This window comes from Delphinus delphis, chromosome 2 (genome assembly GCF_949987515.2).
Source record: "Delphinus delphis chromosome 2, mDelDel1.2, whole genome shotgun sequence".
Classification (NCBI taxonomy): domain Eukaryota; kingdom Metazoa; phylum Chordata; class Mammalia; order Artiodactyla; family Delphinidae; genus Delphinus; species Delphinus delphis.
Genome location: NC_082684.1, coordinates 161,645,023 through 161,666,061, shown reverse-complemented (window position 1 = coordinate 161,666,061; position 21,039 = coordinate 161,645,023). Strand labels below are relative to the sequence as shown.

Genomic DNA, 21,039 nt, shown 5'->3' with positions numbered 1-21,039 from the left:
AGCTGACCTGTTCACCTCACTCTAATGATTAACTTTAAAGTATGTAAAACTTCTGATTGCTTATACGGACAGTTTCCCCTGGTGTGTGTCTGTGGGGAAGATTTTCAAAAAATACTAACAGAATACAAAAGAGAGTGAGGGGGAGACCACCTTATCCCTGTGGCTGGGCCCTGATCAACAGCAAACCAGAGGCTCTAAAAGTCATCACAGGGCCTCTATTAATAAAAGGATGCAGAGGTGCCCTTCCCGAGGGCGCTCCTCTCCGGGCGCACTGCTAGCCCTGGTTTCCTGCACCCCATCTCGCGGCGCACCCACTGGAAATGCGGCTGCAAACCTGCCAACTCTGTGGCAGACAAAACTGACAAACTTCGCCTGTCTCCGATTTGCTGAGTGGCGATGAAAATAAATAGTCAGGCTGCTGCCTGGGAGACTTCCTTCTCCTGAGTTTGCAAACACAGTCCGTGTCCTAGATGTGCTGCGTTTAAACAAAGTATGTTCCTCGGTTCCTTCCGCTGAGAGCGGGGATTGTCACCATTTGGCAATGACTGATGGGGAAGGAAATGTTGCTCCCTGCTGCATATACATGTGGATGAAAGGAAAGCAGTGTTTATGGCTCATGCTTGGGGACCAGATGCTGGTGGCATCTCTGCTAGGACTTTGAGGGAAACGGAAACTGAGAACCGTAGCGATGTGCTATTTTGTGGGAAAGAACAGGCATATGTGAAATCTACCACATTTTCTCTTTGGTATTTGATACCTGATTGTATAGTGCTGTCTATCACGGTTGGCTTTTCTGTGGTCAGCACAGTGGTACCACCTGAAACACAGAAACAGTAACATATGAGATGAGAAAAAGGCAGCATTGTAGGTAATATTTAGTAGAGAATGCTGTATGCTTACATACATCTGTTAGAGGCTAGCAGTTCCCTCAGATAATTCTTCCTTTAATTCCCGCTATAGCAAATGTCTTAAATTTTGTTCACCACAATACATTTATTCATAAAGCATCTAGGCAGTATGGAGAGTTCCAGACTTCCTTCCAAGGGCATTCCCTGACTCCCAGACTAATCGACGACGCTCACAATTGCAAGAGTGAAAAGCAAAGGCCGCCCAAGGTCCTTAGTGACTTAAGTATTAAACTTGACCTAGACCTCTAAGCTTCAAATAGTTTCCCAAGGTTTCAGATGTGTGTCTTGGGGGGAGTTGCAAGGCTGGTCCCCACAATCTATTTTAAAAACTGAAGTTTTAAAGCAGATGGCAGTAATTCCTCCTTTCTTTTGCGGCTGCGGTTGTTTGTTTTTCCCAAGGACAAATAATTCCGCCCAGTATGCAGTTCGGAGAAGCTGCAGGAAAAGGGGAAGGGGCGGAGGGACACATTTCTTCACAGTCCCGAGGAGCTGGAAGGCTGCACAAACAACACCCTGAATGCCATCAACTTCAGTCAGCCCGGGTCGACTTGGAATTCGTGGTCTGGGGACCAGTGGAAACTTAGATTTACCCTCTTAGCTTGGGTATCTTAGCTCAGCCATTTTCCGCCCTTCGTCATGAGACTTCTGTTTTAAAGTCCCGTTCTTCAAGTTGCCCAACCCACAAGCATCACCTGAACGCTTCTTGAAAAACTGGTTTGCTGTTTATTACTTTGGTGCTTGCGAAAGCCATTTCTCCATATGTGTGCCTGCCTTGCAGATCATGGTCGAGAGCATCTATTTGCTTTCCCGAGGGATAAAGTCCTGGGCAGACTCAGGGTAAGGGCATGGGGGGCTCATGCCCATCGTGGAAAGTTTGGAGGTGGCTCTGAGGTGCCATTGTACACCTTCCAGTAGTGTCATTCAATAGAGACTGTAGTCATCTCTATTCTGGCCGAGGCCTAGTCCTATCCTGCAGCTCCCATGGGTGAGAAATCACCCGGATCATGAATCAGAGAGCCGTAAAACTGAGCTCTTGAAATGGCCTGAAGATTTCTGAGCTAGTCCACTGTAGCACCAAGTCGTGGTACCCCTGCTGGCCCAGTAAATATGCTGGATAAGTGGTCTCACGTGTGCACGGCCTCAATGAGGCAGGCGCTAGGAGAAGCCATTACATATATTATGGGTTAAGAAGGTGAATCTATAATGGCAGAATTGGAGGGAGGCCAGACGCATTAGCATTCCGTTCCCAGTGGTCTTAAAGGAGAAAGACTCAAGGTGAAACTTCACTTTTAAAAACAGATATGCACTGTCAGTTGTGTTAGAGGTTGGGAGCCAAATTCCGCTGTTGGGGACACACAGATCCAATGTGAAATTTGGCCTCCTGGTGCCTTTGAAGCCAACTGTATTATCTAATGACATCAAAGGCATTTGCAAATGAGTAACTTCAAGGGTGAATTTTCACCCTGACAAGCAAGCAAGGGAGAGCAAAACCTCTCCTCATTTCCAGGCATTTGGTACAGTTCACCTGGAATTCAGTGTTGTTTATAGGTAATGAGCATTTTGCTAAATACTTATTTCCCCCTATATTCAAATAGGCCACCCCCCGGGAGAAGACATTAAAGTGACATCATCTCTGTTAAGGAACCGAACCTTAAGAGGGCATTGATCCCAATTTCCATGCTGCCAACCACCAGGGTGAAAGGGAGACTACTTTTCGTTTGGTTTTGGACACTGAACGTTCAAAGTTTGCAGCTGTGACAGAAAGAGCAAGGAGTGTACAGACTTGTGTGTGAGCCCAGGAGGTGAGATGCTCACCTGTGAAAAGATAGTGGGTTAGGTAGGGGCAGGCTGGGCTGCTTGCAAACACCGGCAAATGTCAGCCCGCCCTTCTTCAGAAAAGACTAACACAGAGCTTCATAGAGCAAAATAAGCTTTTAAAAAAGGACAAATGGGCCGTCATGCAGTAAATGAATACAAAGCATGAGGATGTCTTCTTAGATCACCTCTTCTTGTTGGGGCAATAGAGTGAGCCTTTGCAGCACCCCCGGAAGTTCTTAATATATGCACGTAGAGATCAAATTATTGAAACAAACGTGCTGGCCTGAGAAAATGACTTTTTTCGCCAGGGTAATATGTAAAAAAAAAAACACCAAAAAACTAGAATGGATTTTTTTCTATCTACCCAATAAATGATTTTAAATGCTGTAGATAAACTATCGCCTTGTACTTATAAAGGACTGTCAGTGTTTCCAGTCAAAATGACCCATTTTCTGTGGTTTGCAACTCGGGGCCATACACAATTTGCTCCAGGCTAACAGACTCACTCTACTTCATTCAAAGGCTTAGGTTTCAATTGATTCAGTCATGAGCCGATGCACAAATGAGAAGGTTGGTTGTTCTGACACAAGGAATAAATCTGAGGCTTTGTCTCTAATCAATATTAACTGACCACTTTAGGGTTTATAAAGGAAAGAACCTCTCCTCAAGAGAGTAATTGAACAGGGGAGTCTCTGATGACTGCAGACGTTCCTTTATATGAGGATTTTCACTACGGATGGGACGTGTGACCGGGTTTGCAAAAAGCCTGAGGTTTGCAGAGTGTTCACAGGCGACCTTGGGAAGGTTCTGCAGGACCTGTTTCACCAGACTGGTACTCTGTTTTAACATCAGCTGTATAAGCTTTTTAGCTGGAGCTTGACATCTTACAAAGAAAACCCCTCTGCATTAATTAGAGTAATTTTTGTGGCTTGCAACTACTTATATACAAGATTTGTTTTCAAAAGCCCATAGCCACGTGACATTTATTGGCCATTCGACTGTAAGCAATTATCCTGGAAATTTGGAGGCAGAGAACCTTAGGAGGTAGGATTTAAACGTAAACTCCCTTCATGGTACTAAACTTCTGAGCTAGACTTTACCCCTTATTCCATCTCAGGGTGCAGAGCAGTCTTCCTCCTTCAGAAGAGAGCTTTTGAAGTAATTGGAAATCTGGGACATTTCCTTCCACATTTTACATTAATGCGTTAGCTAATAACGTGGCACTATTGTGGAGTTACATGGTAATGCCTTCAGTTTCGCCCATGAAAATGAATTACGTGGGCTCTCCTGAATCCCTTTTGGGTAAAAATACAGACCTGCATCCACGGGCTCGTGTTTAATGTAAAATGAGAGTCAGATGCTGTAAGAAACTGTGTTTTGATCTGGGTAGCAGTAAAGGCCCCACGGTACCTTTGGCAGCAATAGGGTGATAATTCTAGTGCTTTGGCCAGTTTCCAAAGGGTGGCCTCCCATTTCCCCACTTGCTTAATGTTTCCTCTGCCAGTCCAAGTAGAAGAGAAGGTCACTTTCTAGCTTTTAGAGTTTTAGAATATCATGGAGTAATCCTCTAAATAAGTTGGTGAGGCACGTGGCACACACCATCCCTGATCTATCTGCTAGTGGTGATGTCAAATAACAACAAATTCTGCCCTTGTAAATTCTAATGTAAAATGATTCGCAAAATCCTAGCTTCAAAGCTGCATTTCAAATATAAGCTTGATTTCATTAATTAGTTGGTTAAAGGATCCACTCAAAAAATTTGATCCTGGTTAGAAACTGAAAAGAAACGTTCTCCAGCGTGTGGTTATGTACGGGTGGTGCACATGTTATCTCGGAAGGGGGTGGAAGGTCAAAGATGAGAATCAGTTTATGTTCCATTTAGCCATGGAGGAATTCTTATCCAATGAAGACAATCCTAGCCTTTGGCTCTGAAAATGGCTAATATTATCGCTCGAATGGCTGTGGCTGTGAAGGACAATTTGTTTACACGACAACATGAGGAAATGAAGATGCACGTGTTTTGGCAAGGCTTCCTCCCGCCTGCCGCCATGAGGATTTCCGCAAACACAAACAGACGTTAATTAGCAGGTCTCGACTACAACATGAACTGAGATGGTACAGCAATGGGATGAAGATGGTTTCTGCACCTGTGAGCTGGAAGTCATCACCTGTTCCGCTGTGGCAGTTGGCCTGGTCGTCATCACATTCATCCACCAGGTTCCCATTGGGAGTGGTCGGTCCAGCTGTAGGTGCTGAAACAAGATCCAAAGATTATTTTCTCACACCTCTGAAATGTATTCTCCAGCCCCTGGCTGTTGATCCTGCTAATGCTTTTGCAGAAAACTCTAATCTGTGGTTAGAAGACCAGGAGCGTGGTTTGCCTCTCTTTCAGGAGCGAAATATACTCAGATTTTGCAGAATGCATTGGGGACTGCTTTGTTTTGGTATTTGATCTGTATCTCCTTTGTAGAATTGGCTGCCTTAGCATTTTATACATTGTTATCTACATACACATCCTTTTTCTGAAAAGTTCTTGTATTCTCACTGGTTATTTATTCACGACCCTGAAGTTGGGAACTTTGATGATAGAGATTTGGCTTGAACTGTTTTTCCTTTCATTTTCAAGGTGCTAGAGGACTCACTTGTCAAGAATTCTTTTAGATTCTTGGTATTTACTAAGTTTATCTTGTAAAATTTTCCCCAAAAGGGAGTCTCAGCATTCATTTTTAGTACAATATTGTTCTTTACTTCTTTATTTTTTAAAGAGCAACTCCATTTCCCTCTAAGTAAGCTTCTCAAGATTGTGAGCCCAGGCAGGTGTCTGGGAGTTCCCTGGGGTCATTTTACCTTAACTCCCAGAGGACTACATTCCACTGCTGGCAGGTATTCCCATAGCTTTGAGTTTGTAGTTGAAAAGTAGCCAACATTAATCAAAGACTGCTTTTGAAGTTCTTTAAATTTAGTTCCGTCTATTTTTCTTTTCCAGCCTGTTACTCATTTTTGCAATCTGTTTAATATCTTACAGTTTTCGGCATTACATTTCACTTTACATGACTTGAGATAATGGACAGTTCTCTTGATGTCTGAAAACCAGACAAGATGCTGGGAGTGGGGGCCTGTTCTCTAACAGCTTCTGGCCAATTGGAATGTGCTGGTAACTGCTGCTTTCTCAATAAAAATTTGACCCTGTTTGTTATTGTGCTAAAGGCCTGAGCAGAGTTATAATAAATGTAGAAACATAGCTAGTTTCAACTTCCTCAACTGCCCCAAACACACACCAATAATAATTAGGAAATCGCCACGTACAGGTAACGTTCACACCGTTTAGGGGTACAAACTAGACTCTGTAAAATGCATACACATGTATTCTGGGTTCTGCTTATTGCTAACACTGAATCAATAGAATCCTCTTTGGCAATCCAGATGCTTGCCTTTGCTAAGCTGCCTTTGCTCTTGGTAACGTGCCACTTTCAAACTCTCTATTCATCTTGCTGGTTTTTCCACATTCCTTATGGTATTTAAAAAGGAGGAGTTTTGCACTGGAAGCGGACCAGGGTAGTACGGGGATTAAATTGAAAAAAGTAAAAAGTGATGTCCCAATTTTACTACTTGAAAATCTTTTATCTTCTGTGGTTCTCTAACTGTTTCTTAAACATAAGAGCTAGCCCCAAATAAGATGGAGACTCCGAGATGGCTGGGCTGCACATCACCCTCTTTCTCTATCTTTGGGTATCTCCTGTAGCACAAGGTACAAAGTCAGTATTTAATAAGGGCCTGTTAATCGTTTTAAGGGAGAACAAAAACACTCCCTTTCACCAACTGTGTTAAACAGCTTTGACAACACTTTCCCTGGGTGCTGGCTCCTCGTGTGGCTCGGGGCAACTTCCCCACCTCGGTGAGTGCCTGCAAACATCTGCAGCAAACCCCTTCACCACCATTGCTACCTCACCACAGAGTTGACACTGGCAAACTGCCACCAGGCTCAGTCTTTTCAACCATCCATTCATTCCACCTTCTAAATCAATGTCGCTTCCCAGAATCGGGGCTAAAGTCCTGCATCAGAGCAGCAGACGCCCTTTTCCAGGCAACCACATTGCTCAGCACACTGAACGAATGTGTCTGCAGGTGGTTCAGTCTGCCCATCCCTTCTTTTTCTTGGCATCTTTGCCAAAGTCCTGGCACGTGGTCATTCTTGGTCTGTGTTGACAGTGACTAGATGATTCAGAGGTCCTGGGACATAACTACAGATATGGAAACAACTACCTAATAAAGAATCGGAGATAATGGCCTGCTTTTCAATAAACACATAGGAAAGCAGCTATGAATTATTCACTAGGATGGTGATTTATAGCTTAAGATTCTTTAGTGTGTAAGAAATGTTTTATGATATTTAATGTGCTCAGGAATGTAATTATATTGGGGTAGCTCAAAACACAAATAATTATGAAATCCCAAGAAGGTGATATTTAAGAGGCATCCTTCCAAACAACTCTGAGCATATGCTCAACGGATTAACATCTGGGTACCAACAATAGCCATTCTTTGCACTAACCTAGAGAAAGACCTTTCTGGGGATGAAAAAGTTGGTATAAGGTTACTCGTTTATGCCCAAATTGAAGGCAGATGGGAATTCCAAGGCACAAAAGCATTAAATAGTACACTATGCAACCATCATATTTTTTCAAACATGCATCTCATTCATTATGTGAAAAAATGCAGAGGAGAGTGCAGTTCTGAGGTCAGTGTGAGAAGTGAATTTGTCCTTGATATGACCTTCCTATGATAACCTAAGTCTATCTTTAAACAGACCTCACTGTACATTATATATATTATCTCATGTAAAGTTTTGTTTCTCTGCAGCAGCCTAAGAAATTCAGGCAGGGGACTTCCCTGGTGGTTTAATGGTTAGGGCTCTGTGCTTCCACTGCAGGGGGTGCGGATTCAGTCCCTGGTCGGGGAACTAAGATCCCTAAAGCCTCACAGCGTGGCCAAAAAAACCCCAAAACCAAGCCAAAACAAAACAAAACAAAAAAACCAACAAAAATTCATCCAAGATAATGTCTTGATGTTTCAGCCTGTCAAATGCTGCTTCCTGCTAGTATGGGATGGTAGTCAACACTGCAGATGCCAACTTGGACCAGACACGGACCTCTGAACAACACTAAGAAGGTCATGGAATCTGTGGTCGCCGGGGTTGAGGGAGGGGGACTGCTTAATGGGTAGGGGGTTTCACTTCGGAGCGATGGAAACGTTTTGGAACTAGATAGAGGTGTTGGTTGCATAAATAATTGTCAATGTACTAAATGCCACTGAATTGTTTACTTTAAAGTGGTGGATTTTAGGGAATTCCCTGGTGGCCTAGTGGTTAGGATTCGGAGCTTTCACTGCGGGGGGCCTGGGTTTGATCCCTGGTCAGGGACCATCCTACATGCCACGAGGTGCGGCCAAAATACAACAACAACAACAAAATAAAATAAAATAATTAAGGGCTTCCCTGGTGGCGCAGTGGTTGAGAGTCCGCCTGCCGATGCAGGGGATGCGGGTTCATGCCCCAGTCCGGGAAGATCCCACATGCCGCGGAGTGGCTGGGCCTGTGAGCCATGGCCGCTGAGCCTGCGCGTCCAGAGCCTGTGCTCCGCAGTGGGAGAGGCCACAGCAGTGAGAGGCCCTCGTACCGCAAAAAAATAAATAAATAAATAAATAAAATAAAAATAAAATAATTAAAAAAACAAAATGGAGGATTTTATGTTATGTGAATTTCACAATACATCATTTTCCAAAAAAAGTCAAAGAAGACAACTCCACAGAATCTGAGGAGCGTTATGGAAACAACCTACAAAAAATTAGGATGTGAAGGCACTGTTATGGAAGACAGGGCACGGGGCCAAGTCCTGAAGGATGGGCACGGTTTCTAGGGGCAAAGCCCAGGGGCAGCAAGTGCTGGTGTGTTGGTCTACCACCTCCATCCGTGCTGAACTACTTGAGTGTAAGGTCCACGTCCTATAGACCTTTGTGTTTCTGGTGCCTCCTTTGTGTCTGGGAAAGAACTCGTAGTCAGTAAACATTGTCAAATGAGAAGATAAACTAATCTCAAGGGGGTAGACAAAGGACTAGGGGAAGATCTGGGAATGATGCAGTGTGCACTTAGGGACAGGAGAAGGCTGCTTGTCTACAAGTCTTCCTGTTGAAACAGGGAGAAATGAGGGTCAGTAGCGTATTTGCTGAATAAGTCGTGCAGGGCGTCAGGTGATGAGCCTTACGGACCAGCAGGCACAAGAGACACAGGATCGCCCAGGAGAAATGGGGCAATTTGCAGCAGCACCGTCAGGGGCATAAGTGCATGATGAAGGAAATAAAACATCTGGGGAACCAGGGGGGCTCAGGAAATCGTGCTTACCTTCCACCTCACAGCCCAGCAGCTCCATCCGTAGCCCTAGTCCACCGTGAGTGGCTCTCTCGGGGTAGATCCTGATGAATCGCGTGGAAAGGGGTGGAAATGTCCGTAGCTCAGGTGTGTCATAGTTGTTGTTGCCTTCAAAAGACTGTGAAGTATGAAGAACACCAGGTATTAACAAAACCTCCCTTTCAGCAGATAAGTCCTTCCTTTACGACTCTTAGCAGGGCAGAGAAATGGGCCTCATTCTACTACTTCGTAAACGGCTGACATTCCTTTCCTAAATGAGGAGGGAAAAAACAATCAAACCTTCTCTAAGAAGTGACAGATGTCGTTTCTTAGAAACTCTGGAGGATACACTGAGGCTAGACCAGAAGCTGAGGATTTAATGAGACACATTTTTAAATGACAGTCTGATGTGCCTGGGAGAAGTGACACTTTTACCACTTCCTTGAAAAAGTGGAGGAAGAAAACTCAGAAAGGGGGCCTGCCGTTTTTCAGAGCTTGTAACAGACACCACATTTCCAATAACGACTCCTGTCACATTCTCTTAAATGAATGGGTCCTGGTTTTGCTAAAACTCCGTCCTCTAGAAGAGCGAGGAATTCCATTCCTGGAGGAGGAGATAGTAAATTTCACGTACTTCAAGCTCTCTGTAACCAAGAACTTGGGTTATTCCAATCCATTGGAACTGCTGTTGGCTTAAGCAGTACCACCAGCTGGAGGCATTTGTAGATAAAAGACTTTCTCATCTCAGGAAAGTGACAGGGTCCTGACCGCTAAGCGATGTTCTGATGCCTGGTTGCACTGCAGTGAGTTGGCACCTCTTGGTGAAGAGCATTCCTAACTCGACATCACTGTGACACGTTCAGGAGCCCGGCCGTTATTGCCCTGCTGCCACTGGATTATTCTGTTTTCCTTTTTACAGTGACAGGAAGGTCAAAATCCTTGAGTGGAATCATAAGAAAATAGAGCAATGGCTAGGTTTGTTTTCTTTTTTAAGAAATGGATAAGCTTCTCTGTATCCTCTTCTCCCAACATCATTCCTCACTCTGTCCAGAATGGGAAGAGGGGAGGGGATTAGAAAAATCAAACTGCCTTATCACTGGGAGTATCCTTTTATATATCAAGCATCATGTGATGTTCCATGTGCTTAAAATGTATTCACTCAGTTAATCCTCAAGACAACTCCAAGAGGTAGGTTCTATTATTGCCCTTCTTTTACAGGCAAGGCACAGAGGGGTCAAGTAATTTGCCATGACCTTGGGATTCAGACCTACCAGTCTTATCTGGCGTCCTTCACCACACTGCCCTTAGAAACAATCTAGTCTGATTTCCTCATTTTAATAGATGACAACACTGAAGTCTAGGACACTGAGGTCTATTCCCATGGCCACACATTCAGTTTCATTGCTTTTTCTTTCAACGGATTGTGATTTGGGCTTCCAAATCTGGTAGATCATATTGAGTGGGTGGCCACATCCAACAGGAGTGGGAACCCTGCCCAATACCTGGGTCAAAACATCACAAACCAGCCAAAGATGCCATCATTCGGTGGTGGAAATATCTAGGCCAAATGGGTGACCCAAGTAAGAGAAGCTAGATTGGGAAGGTTGTGACATAACTAGAGGTTTTTTCTGAGTTCTAGAAGTAAATTAATTGACCTTTTCCAACTCAGAAAATCTTCCAGGAATCTAGAAGCACAGGGCTAATACAGACCCACCTCTCTCAATTAAAGTTTCCTTTTATCATTTTCAAGAGTAAATTCACTACCGGGGGCCTCTGCATTCTTGATAGAACTGCAGTTGCTGCCATTAGTGGAGAATCTGACGTATAACGTCAGGCCCAATGAAGTGTTCTCAGTAAGATACTAATTATAGTAAAAATAGTATTACTACACATGCAAGTTCTGTGTACGTTAACATAGCTCCAACATTCTCAGGAGAAAAGCACTTATATCTACGGAGTCCCAGGCTTTTCTCCTACTTTTACCTTGAGCAAAGAATTAGCACAATGTAAATACATTATAAATGTTGTCAGTGATGAACTGGGCAGAATATTAGCAAGGAAGGGCTGTATGGAATTGGGCTAAGTTTGCTAACATAGGATGGTTTACAAAATGTCTTTGTGTCCTTTCACTAATCATGCTTTAGAAGAAGAGGGCTTGGAGTATTTAGATCTATTTGCCCCTGAAAAGTCTAGTTGATTCAAAGACTCTGGGGTCCCTTGTCCATCATGCACTATTTAAGGGTAGGAAGTAAGGTGAGGGCGTAGAGGATTTTAAATCCATCAAAGTGCTGTTTTAGAACACAAAACAGTGTGCTCCCTTCACCGTATGTAAAAGGTACTTGGCATCCTAAGCAGGTAATCTTCATTTGCAAGTTAAAATATAGTATGTTTTAACTATCTTTGTGCAATTTAGAAATAAATACTGCTCCTAAATGGAAGGTTTAACCAGTTTCCTTTTTCATCTTGAAGATTTTATTCCAGGGGAAGGACATGTTAGGAATCAGAGACCAGATGCCATGTAAACAATTTAGAAACTTTTATGGTTTAAATACTTAAGAACATGATAATGATGGATGAAATGTTTTAGGAAAAAAATCTAACACATTCAACCAATCTTGAATGGAGTTTTTCGTTAAAATTGAAAGCTGTGTGCTGGCTTCTTGTGAATGCTATATGCGATGTCCTACAAAGGGAGTGATAGCTTTAGACTTGATCGCAGACGAGTGGATTGGATACTAAAGGCCAGGACGCATAAGACGCATCCCATCCAGAGCCTATGGCAATTTGTCTCCTTTCCCTCTTAGAAACCGAATGTTGAAGAAAGTGTCACAACAGCTCACACTGCCGTGCGACAGTGGCTCCGGGAAGTTGTTGATTTGCAGCATATTCACACTTGGTGCTAAAGCCACAGGGCTCACAACTCCTCAGAAAAGATCGCCTCTTAGGGGAACTCCAGTTTCTGATGTTTATTTTACTTTTTCTTCTACCAAAACAAGAGGGGTAGACATAAAAGGGGAAAATGAAATGGACACAAGCAAGAGAGTAGCTGCACATAGATTAAAAAAAACCCACGACACTGGAAATGTTTTAGAAACCACAAGTTAACTGGGGATGAGATGGGAGAGGAATTCTTACATTTCCAACAGCATCATCCCTCTTGGTGGCCCGCCCACTGGTGCGGAGTGCAGCCGTAGGGACAGTCTCTGCAGAGCCTCCACATCTGGGCCGAGTGGGAGCTGGCTGCGTGGCCCGGCTTTGTTTATTGTCTGCAAAGCCTTTGGCCCCAGTGACTGTATGAAGCCATATTCCCACACTCCCATTCCCTCTAATGAGCTAAAATCTTTTCATAAAAGGAGTAGGTCCTTGGCAAAGCAGGGACGGAAAGACTGGGACCGAAACGCCAATTGTGCTAGGCGTGAGAAGTATCATCAGTTGAATACAGAACCCACATATAGTTCTGCATGCAGAACTGAACTTCTGGGGGCTCTTCCTTATTTTAATCTGAAATCAGTTTCTAGGCCATGCAGCATACTCAGGGTGTCCTTTCCTAGTTGGTGTTCTGTGCTCAGGAAATGCACATATATTTAACCAAGAGCCTTAGAAAAACATAATAACTAAAGAATACCTGTTGCGTTAAAAAAAAAAAAAATCATGCCACGTGTTCTGGTGAAGGTTGGAATATTTCTTTTTCACTAGATCCTCAAGGGCCAACTGCTTTTTGAAAGGTTCCAACGTATAGAAATAGACATAAGCATTATTCATGATGGCCAAGAGTTAGAAGCAATGAAAGTGTCCGTCAGTGGATGGATAGATACCCAACATGTGGTCTGTACATACGATAGAATATTATTCAGCTTTAAAAAGGAATGAAATTCGGACCCAGGTTACGACACGGATGACCCTTGAGGACATCATCCCAAGTAAAATAAGGCTAAATATTGTCTGATTCCACTTACATGAGGCTCCCGGAGTAGTCAAATGCATAGAAACAGAAAGTGGAATGGTGGTTGTCAGGGGCTGGGGGAGAGGGGGTGAAAATATTGTTTAATGGGGGGTGGAGTTTGTTTTGCAAGACGAGGAAGTTCTGGAGGTGGGCTTGCACACCAGCGTGAATGTACTTAACCCTACTGAACTGTACACTTAAAAAGGTTAAGATGGCAAATTTTCTGTTATGTGTATTTCAGCACAATTATGAAACTTTTGAAAATTGTAAAGCACTACAGAATTTAAAGAGTTTTTCATTCAATAAAAAAAAATTTTTTAAATGTAAAAATACACTTAAGGGATGCGTGACAGAAGGGCCCTGGGGGCGGGTGCTCATGGAGAGATTAGAGTCTGCAGAGAGATTCTGAATTCCTACCGCAGTGGCCCCCTGGACCCACCCTCACGACCTCCCGGTCCCCTGAGCCACCTGCTGTTCCCTATGGGAGAGAAAGGTGACCGGCGACGCGATTCTCAGCCGTGGAATTCCTGTCTCCCCTAGAATCTTACTGTCTCCATCACTCGCCCCCGCAGATCCCACGGCTTTCAGGAAATGAGAAGCAGCTCTTCCACAGGAAGAAGCCGGGGTCCTTGATTCAAGTCAAGGCCGTGAGGCAGGGCCCCCTCCCGGCACCGCCCCCCACTCCCGGCGCCGCCCCGCCCCCTCCCGGCGCCGCCCCCGCCCGGGCCTCACCTTGGCCTTGCGCTTGCTGTCGTCCATGACCATCTTCCAGTCCGAGCCGTTGTTGCTGTACCCGATCTTGAATTTCCTCATGAACACCTTGTTCTCCCGGTGTTTGCCCCCCTGAATGATGACGCCCCGCACAATCTTCTCCTCCGCCAGGTCCACCTGAAGCCACTCGTTCACGTACGGGTGCGGGGCGGGCGGCAGTGCCCAGCCCGAGCGGCTGGTCACCAGGCGGATATTTTCAGGCATCCAGTTCCTGTCCCCTTGGTTGGATGCTGTGATCTGGGAGTCGGAAATAAGTCCGGACACCATACCCAACATTCCAGAGCAAGGATAATCTAGAGAGGGGAACGGAATAGGCGATGTAAAATGATTTTCTAGAAGTCTCCATGCTTAGAAAGAGAATCCAACATATTGAATAAAAACATGGTCTGTACGCATTCATGTAGATTTGCAAATGTCTGGATCATCTGACATTAAACCAGAGCTTCCCCGTTCCTCTTTCTACACTCCCTGCCCTACACTCACAGTCCGGTAAAGAAAATCTTTGATAAGAACATTCATTTCTTCCCTTTTTGAGTTCTTCTAAGTTTAAGGTCAAAGTATTGACGTTTGTTCCCTTTGGTATCCGGAAGTTATCTCTGGATCAAGTACAGGCCCTGCCCAATGGAGGTTCAGTTTATGCGGGGCTGGAGATGTGTAAACCAATAATTCCAACAGCAGGAAAGTTGCCAAGACAAAAGCAAAAAGAAGATGATGAGGTGGTGAAGAGAAAGAAAGTGCTCGGCTCAGCTTGAAGAGGTAGGAGGGCCCCCTCCCGGGGGTGGGGGAAACCTTTGGATTGAGCGTTGAAGGAGGGGCCCATCCTCCCCCAGGTGTCCTCCCCACCCCCGTTTCTAAACTGCACGAGAACTTTGCACGATCCCACTGTCAACTCAGATGTCCCAAGTCCAAACAGAAACAGTCCTTTCCCCTCGACACCAAATCCCTTTATCCAACTCTGCACTTTAATGGGTGGAATCACCACCAATCAGCTAGCTCCTGCCTAGTCATCTTGTCTTTCCGTTTTCCATTTTCCATTCCTGTTCTGCTACCAAATCCTGTCATATTTTTGTTAAAAAAAAAAAAAGTGTTGCGATCTTCATTTCTTTTGGCATCGACTTGATACCATGGCTACATGCCAAGTGGTCTCCTGACTACCCTCTCAAACCCCAGTTTTGAATCAACAACACCCACGTCGCTTTTCATAATTTTTTTTTTGTGATGTCACTCTTACGTTCAAAAATCTTCCATTGCTAAGGAAAATAAGCCAGACACAAAAGGACAAATACTGCATGATTCCACTGATATGAGGTACCTAGAAGAGTCAAATTCAAAAGGACATAAAGTAGAATGGTGGGTTCCAGAAGCTGGGGGGAGGGGAGTGGAGCGTTAGTGTTTCATGGGTGTAGAGTTTCAGTTTGGGATAATGAAAAGTTCTGAAGATGGATTGTGGTGATGGTTACACAATAATGTGATTACTGAAGCAACTAAATTGTATCCTTAAAAATGGTTAGAATGGTAAACTACGTTATGTACGTTTGACCACAATAAAAAAAAGAGAGATCTTTGAAAAATTTCCATGGCTCTCCATTATTTATGGGATACTATAAAAAGTCTCGATCTGGTTTTTCAACACCCTCATTTTGGCTTCCTCCTAGGTATCTAATTTTATTTCCTATTACTGACAGTATTCCATTTTCTTCCCACATACCATAGAGAGAATTCTCATCATTGCCTTTGTTCACAATGTTCCTGCTGCCCCCTCATCCTCCTGTTGACAGAGGTGAGTTCTGCCCAGACTTTCAAACCCAGCTTAAGGCTCTTCCTGAAAACTTCTCAAATGACTCTATCCTTTATCCCGAACCCTCCCTTCTCAGAAATATGACTACCATACAGGAAGCAGCACAGAGTTTAGCATTAAGCCGTTCTCTCCATGTTTTAAGATTGGGAGTCCTGTGTTCAGAACCAGATTAGAAATTCCTCAAAGGCAATGAATGGCATCATAGATCTTTCTATATCTTCTATAGCAGCCCAAGGAGCTTCTGAGCAGGAGAGTACCCATCACTGATTAATTGATTGGTGGGTTAATAACAAAACGTTCAACACTTCAATTATTCTCTTTTCAAAATTGTACATCTCCGTTGAGGACATGCCAGGAAGGAGAATCTGTTTTTCTTTGAAACAACTCTATTCTGCATAAATCAAAATTCAGCCTAAAATGTAACCATCGTGAGAGGCATGTTTCTCATACTATTAGGCTGTGTCCATGTTACCAGCTGACCCTTAAGAATGAATTACTCAGATACTTTCCACCTGAGTTGTGCAGTTCAGATCATGCCATTTCTTTACTCAAAAATTCGGTGCAGGGTTTCCCTGGTGGCACAGTGGTTGAGAGTCCGCCTGCCAATGCAGGGGACACGGGTTCGTGCCCCGGTCCGGGAAGATCCGACATGCCGCGGAGCGGCTGGGCCCGTGAGCCATGGCCGCTGAGCCTGCGTGTCCGGAGCCTGTGCTCCGCAACAGGAGAGGCCACGACAGTGAGAGGCCCCCGTACCGCAAAAAAAAAAAAAAAAAAATTCGGTGCCTGCTCACCTACAAATTATGCACGTACTTTCAACCCAGTGTGCCAGGTCTTCCATACCATGGCCTTGCAAGGCCCCTCCTCAATGAAGGCTCCCTCACCTCGGTGGTGGTAGTAGTTGGGGGCTTTCTCTCATTCTGTTCCCTCCACTAAAGAATTCCCCATCATTTTGTCCTTCCCACTATCTTAAAATCTTGACCTGTTTTCAAATTTTACCTTATATATTCAATTTTTCTGATCTCTCCAACTAGACATGGTTTTCCTTTTCTGGGACTCTTCCTAGCTCTCCATCTGCATGTCTCATATATACTGGCCATATTCAGTCCTTTGGGTTGCTACTTGCCTCCCCAGGTTTTAAGTTCTCTGAGGGAGTGAACCAAGTCATATTAAAAACTTTTCTATGACTCCTTGTGCCCTTTATTCTTGGTATTTACTCTGCAAATATTTGTTGAATGAATCAGCTTATTAACACAATAAAAGGCAGTTGTCGTTTTCCCCAAGCACCCTTTCCTGTAATTCAGCTGCAGTGTTTGCTCCAAGCTGGGATCTGGAAACCAAGAATAAATTCAATGGAGATTATAAAAAGATTGACAAAAAAGATTTTACTGAGGGTCTCTGGAAGTTATAGTGTTAAAAATAGAAGTCACATTTTCGGTCACTGTGGTCACACCTGTCCGGTTCAAAACCAGCTTTTGCAAAGAAAATGTTTAGCTGGTAATATATACCAGATGTTACCATTTGGAGAAAAACACAATTAACTTGAATATTGTAAGGAGGGCAGAACCTTTACCGGAAGAATGTCCCTTCTCTAGTGCAGAGCTGGCTGGGGCACAGTCCTCGCGTCCACAAGCCTCGTGATGCCAGCCCACATCCTGCCAACATGGCCCTCGTGCAGTCAGAAGGGCATTCCTTCTGCAAGTCGGCCTCATCCAAGATCAAGGAAGAGGCACCTTGATTTGCCTTTGACTGAAAACCAGTGACTCACTTTTAGCCAAGATTAGGAGAAAGGTTCCACTAACAATTCAAGGTTTGCATAAGCTGCCAGGATCTAGCTCTGTTCGTCCACGGTAGGCTAGCTCAGATGTGCCCTGATTAGCCTGGCTCCATCTCAGATCCTTTGGAAATAGTGTTGCTAGATTTAACGAACAAATAATCTAACAAAAACAACAACACAAGAAACAGGCTGCCAAACTAAATCAGAATTTCAAATAAACAGCAAATAATTTTTTAGTATAAGTTTGTCCCCAATATTGCATGGGACCTAACTTATACTAAAAAGTTATGCATTTATCTGCATCAAATTGAACTAGACATTCTGTATTTCACTTGGCAACCCTGTTTAGAAACCTTAAAACCAATCCTAGATGGGAGGGAGAAATGAGTTCTGTGATGGGGAATTAGGTGGTTCTTTTCTTTTTTTATTGAAATATAGCTGATGTACAACATTACATTAATTTCAGGTATACTACATAGTGATTTGACATCTGCATATATTATGAAACGATCACCATAAGTCCAGTAACCATCTGTCCCCGTACAAAGTTTTTACCATATTATTAGCCATATTCCTTATACTGTACTTTACATCGCTGTGGCTTATTCATTTTACACCTGGAGGTTTGTACCTCTGAATTTCCTTCACCCTTTTCAACCCCCCACCCCCGCAACTCCTTTCCCCTCTGGCAGTGGTTATTCTCATTGATGTTATTTTCCAGTAAAATCTCTGAACTGAGCTTTAACGTGAAAACAGATATACTGGTAAACCAAATAGTTAACCAGTTTTCAAGGAATGAGGAGGTAATAACTGCATTTGATGGGTGAAGCTGAATGAGCATAATTTAATCTTCCCTCGATGACTCAGAAGGTACCTCTGGATGTTGTAGGGCCTGAGATCATCCCTGCAAACTCTGATCAACACAGGAACACGCTGACCTGTGCAGAAGCCGCAGTTAATTAACTTCTGGTTAACGAAAAAGTTAACAGCGTTTGTGGTGTGTTCTCAGACAGCAAGGGCATTTTCACCAGTTTCCAGCTTTGCCAAAATGATGAAGCCTACCTTGTCAAAATAATGAAAATGCTCCTTTGTCAATTACCTACAAAGTAGAACGGTTTGCTCCAATTTTGTTTTCCTTATCTCTCTATATGGTGACCCACCATTGTATCCTCTGGTAATTCCAGGATTGCTGTATTTCTAAAAAATAATTTCTGAATGGAAAAATTGGTTTAAAACTTGTGGGCTCTGGAGACTTTGGATTCAAGTGATGTGTTCTCATGGTAACTTTTAATTCAACAGTTTCTTTTAAAAAAATCCAGATTGAGTTGGGGCTTGCCCACTCAAGCGGAAAGGGTAAAATTTTGCAATCCAGTCACTTGTTTATCGTAAGAAATGGATAAAACTGCAGTTCATTCATTCATTAAAAAAATAAGTGTATTGGGCACGTATTTTGTTGCAGGCACACAGGATGCAAGGAAAAGAAGATAAACATGGCTCCTGCTTTCATGCATCTTCCAGACCCGCAGTGAACCTGCAGTCTTGTATTTCTTTCATTGGTCTCCACGGAGGGGACCATGGCCTCTAAAAGATGAAAATTATCTACTCTGGTAATTAAGAAGAAAACACGGAGGGCTTCCCTGGTGGCGCAGTGGTTGAGAGTCCGCCTGCCAATGCAGGGGACACGGGTTCGTGTCCCAGTCCGGGAAGATCCCACATGCCGTGGAGCGGCTAGGTCCATGAGCCATGGCCGCTGAGCCTGCGTGTCCAGAGCCTGTGCTCCACAACGTGAGAGGCCACAACAGTGAGAGGCCCGCGTACCGCAAACAAACAAACAAAAGCCCCCCCAAAAAAAAAAAAAAAGAAGAAAACACTGATATCATTGTCTCATTAGGGGCTCTGTTTGCTGGGGCCTATTCTAGGTTCAATTTATTGAGTACCATGAACTGTTTAATTTACTGGGTACCATTTAGTGAGCATTTACTCTAAGCCAAGCGTTATAAAATCCTTTCACTTAAATCTTCATTACAGCTGAATCAAGGAGATGGACATCTACTGACTGACAAGGAGATGGAGATAAGAGGGACTGAGGGTCTTGTCCATGGTCACTCATTCACTAAATGGACAGCCCAGAGCAAAGCCTGGATATGTCTGCACACCTTCTTTCTGTGTGACCATCGTTATGACACACTGGCCTCTCCCAAAACCTGCTTTGATCAGTTATTTGGCAGTTGTAGCGATCTTACTAAAAAGATCTTACTAGGAAGTGTCTAAAATATATTAGGGGTCGTGATTAAGACAGCAGCAGTATGCAATTTGAAAAAAGATAGCTACTTAAAGTAACTGTAAAATAGAATATGTGTGAAAATATCAAAACATGGTATTTTAGATCTCTGTTTAGATAACTAGGTCATTTAACTATTTTTAAAAATCCAGTAAATTATTTGCCTTGTTTACCTGTAAAGACTCATACGCCTAGAATTACCTTTCAGGAAAATCCTTGTGAAAATGAGAAAGGGCAGTTCAGGCTTAAACAAGGATTTTGTTTAATTAAAAGGAGAGCCAGAAATTCAGAATTCACACTAACGCATTTGGAGTCTTTATGAAGTTTACTTCTTTTTTTCTGGTACAGTGACGTGAAATTAGGTGGGAGGAATGGACCAGAAATTTCCACCCTGCCCTCAGATGGCCTTGTTTCTATGAATTTATGGGTAGTCTCTCACATTTGTAATGCTCTGAAAATGACCTAGAACTTTCATGCAACTGCTGATCAAGAATAAAGCCAAGGTGGGACTCCCCTGGTGGCGCAGTGGTTAAGAATCTGCCTGCCAACGCAGGGGACACCTGGTCCAGGAAGATCCTACATGCCACAGAGCAGCTAAGCCCGTGTGCTACAACTACTGAGCCTGCGCTCTAGAGCCTGCGAGCCACAACTACTGAGCCTGCGTGCCGCAACTACTGAAGCCCGTGTGCCTAGAGCCTGTGCTCCGTAACAAGAGAAGCCACTGCAATGAGAATTCTGTGCACCACAATGAAGAGCAGCCCCCGCTCGCCACAGCTAGAGAAAGCCAGCGCACAGCAACGAAGACCCAACGCAGCCAAAAATAAATAAATAAAAAATAAATAAAAAAAAAAGGAATAAAGCCCTTTTGTCCCTCCAAGCCCTTCTCCACCCAATTCCTGCCTCTAAGGACTTGAACTTTCTAAATGCTTAGATCCTAAAACAATAAACAAGTCTGTCTCTAGGATGGAAATAAATAAAATTTGGGGAAGAAATCAAAGGTCAGTTTTCACTTTCCAAAACGAACTGTACTGTAAACAAATGTTTTTTTTTTCCTCCTTCATTAGCTCTTTTTCAAATTGCTTGTAATTTCATGGAAAACTGCCCAGGTGATCTTTTTTTTTCCTTCAAAAGTCAATAGTTTCCTTCTCTAAAAATAATTATACTTAAGAGGATAAAAATAAAAACAATAGTGTTGGCATTCATGCAATGAGAAGTTAAACGCCCTTAATATGTATACTAACGTTATATGAAAGATAGTTCGCAGATTTTTTAAAAAATAAATTTATTTATTTATTTTTGGCTGCGTTGGGTCTTCGTTGCTGTGCTCGGGCTTTCTCTAGCTG

At 43.5% G+C, this 21,039-nt stretch overlaps 1 protein-coding gene across 7 annotated transcripts in view; it reads right to left on the bottom strand.

The window, feature by feature from the left end:
• The window catches only part of NRP1 (neuropilin 1), a 138,509-nt gene that overhangs the window by 17,052 nt on the left and 100,418 nt on the right, over positions 1-21,039 (bottom strand). For 5 of the 7 annotated variants that reach the window (XM_060006152.1, XM_060006151.1, XM_060006153.1 and 2 more), the window contains 4 exons: positions 13,805-14,136; positions 9,124-9,268; positions 4,874-4,978; positions 758-817 (listed from right to left, as the gene is read on the bottom strand). In XM_060006152.1, coding sequence (XP_059862135.1) covers positions 758-817; positions 4,874-4,978; positions 9,124-9,268; positions 13,805-14,136 — 642 coding nt within the window. The remainder of the gene's footprint in view (positions 1-757; positions 818-4,873; positions 4,979-9,123; positions 9,269-13,804; positions 14,137-21,039) is intronic. The other 2 variants (XM_060006156.1, XM_060006157.1) reach the window with 1 other exon arrangement.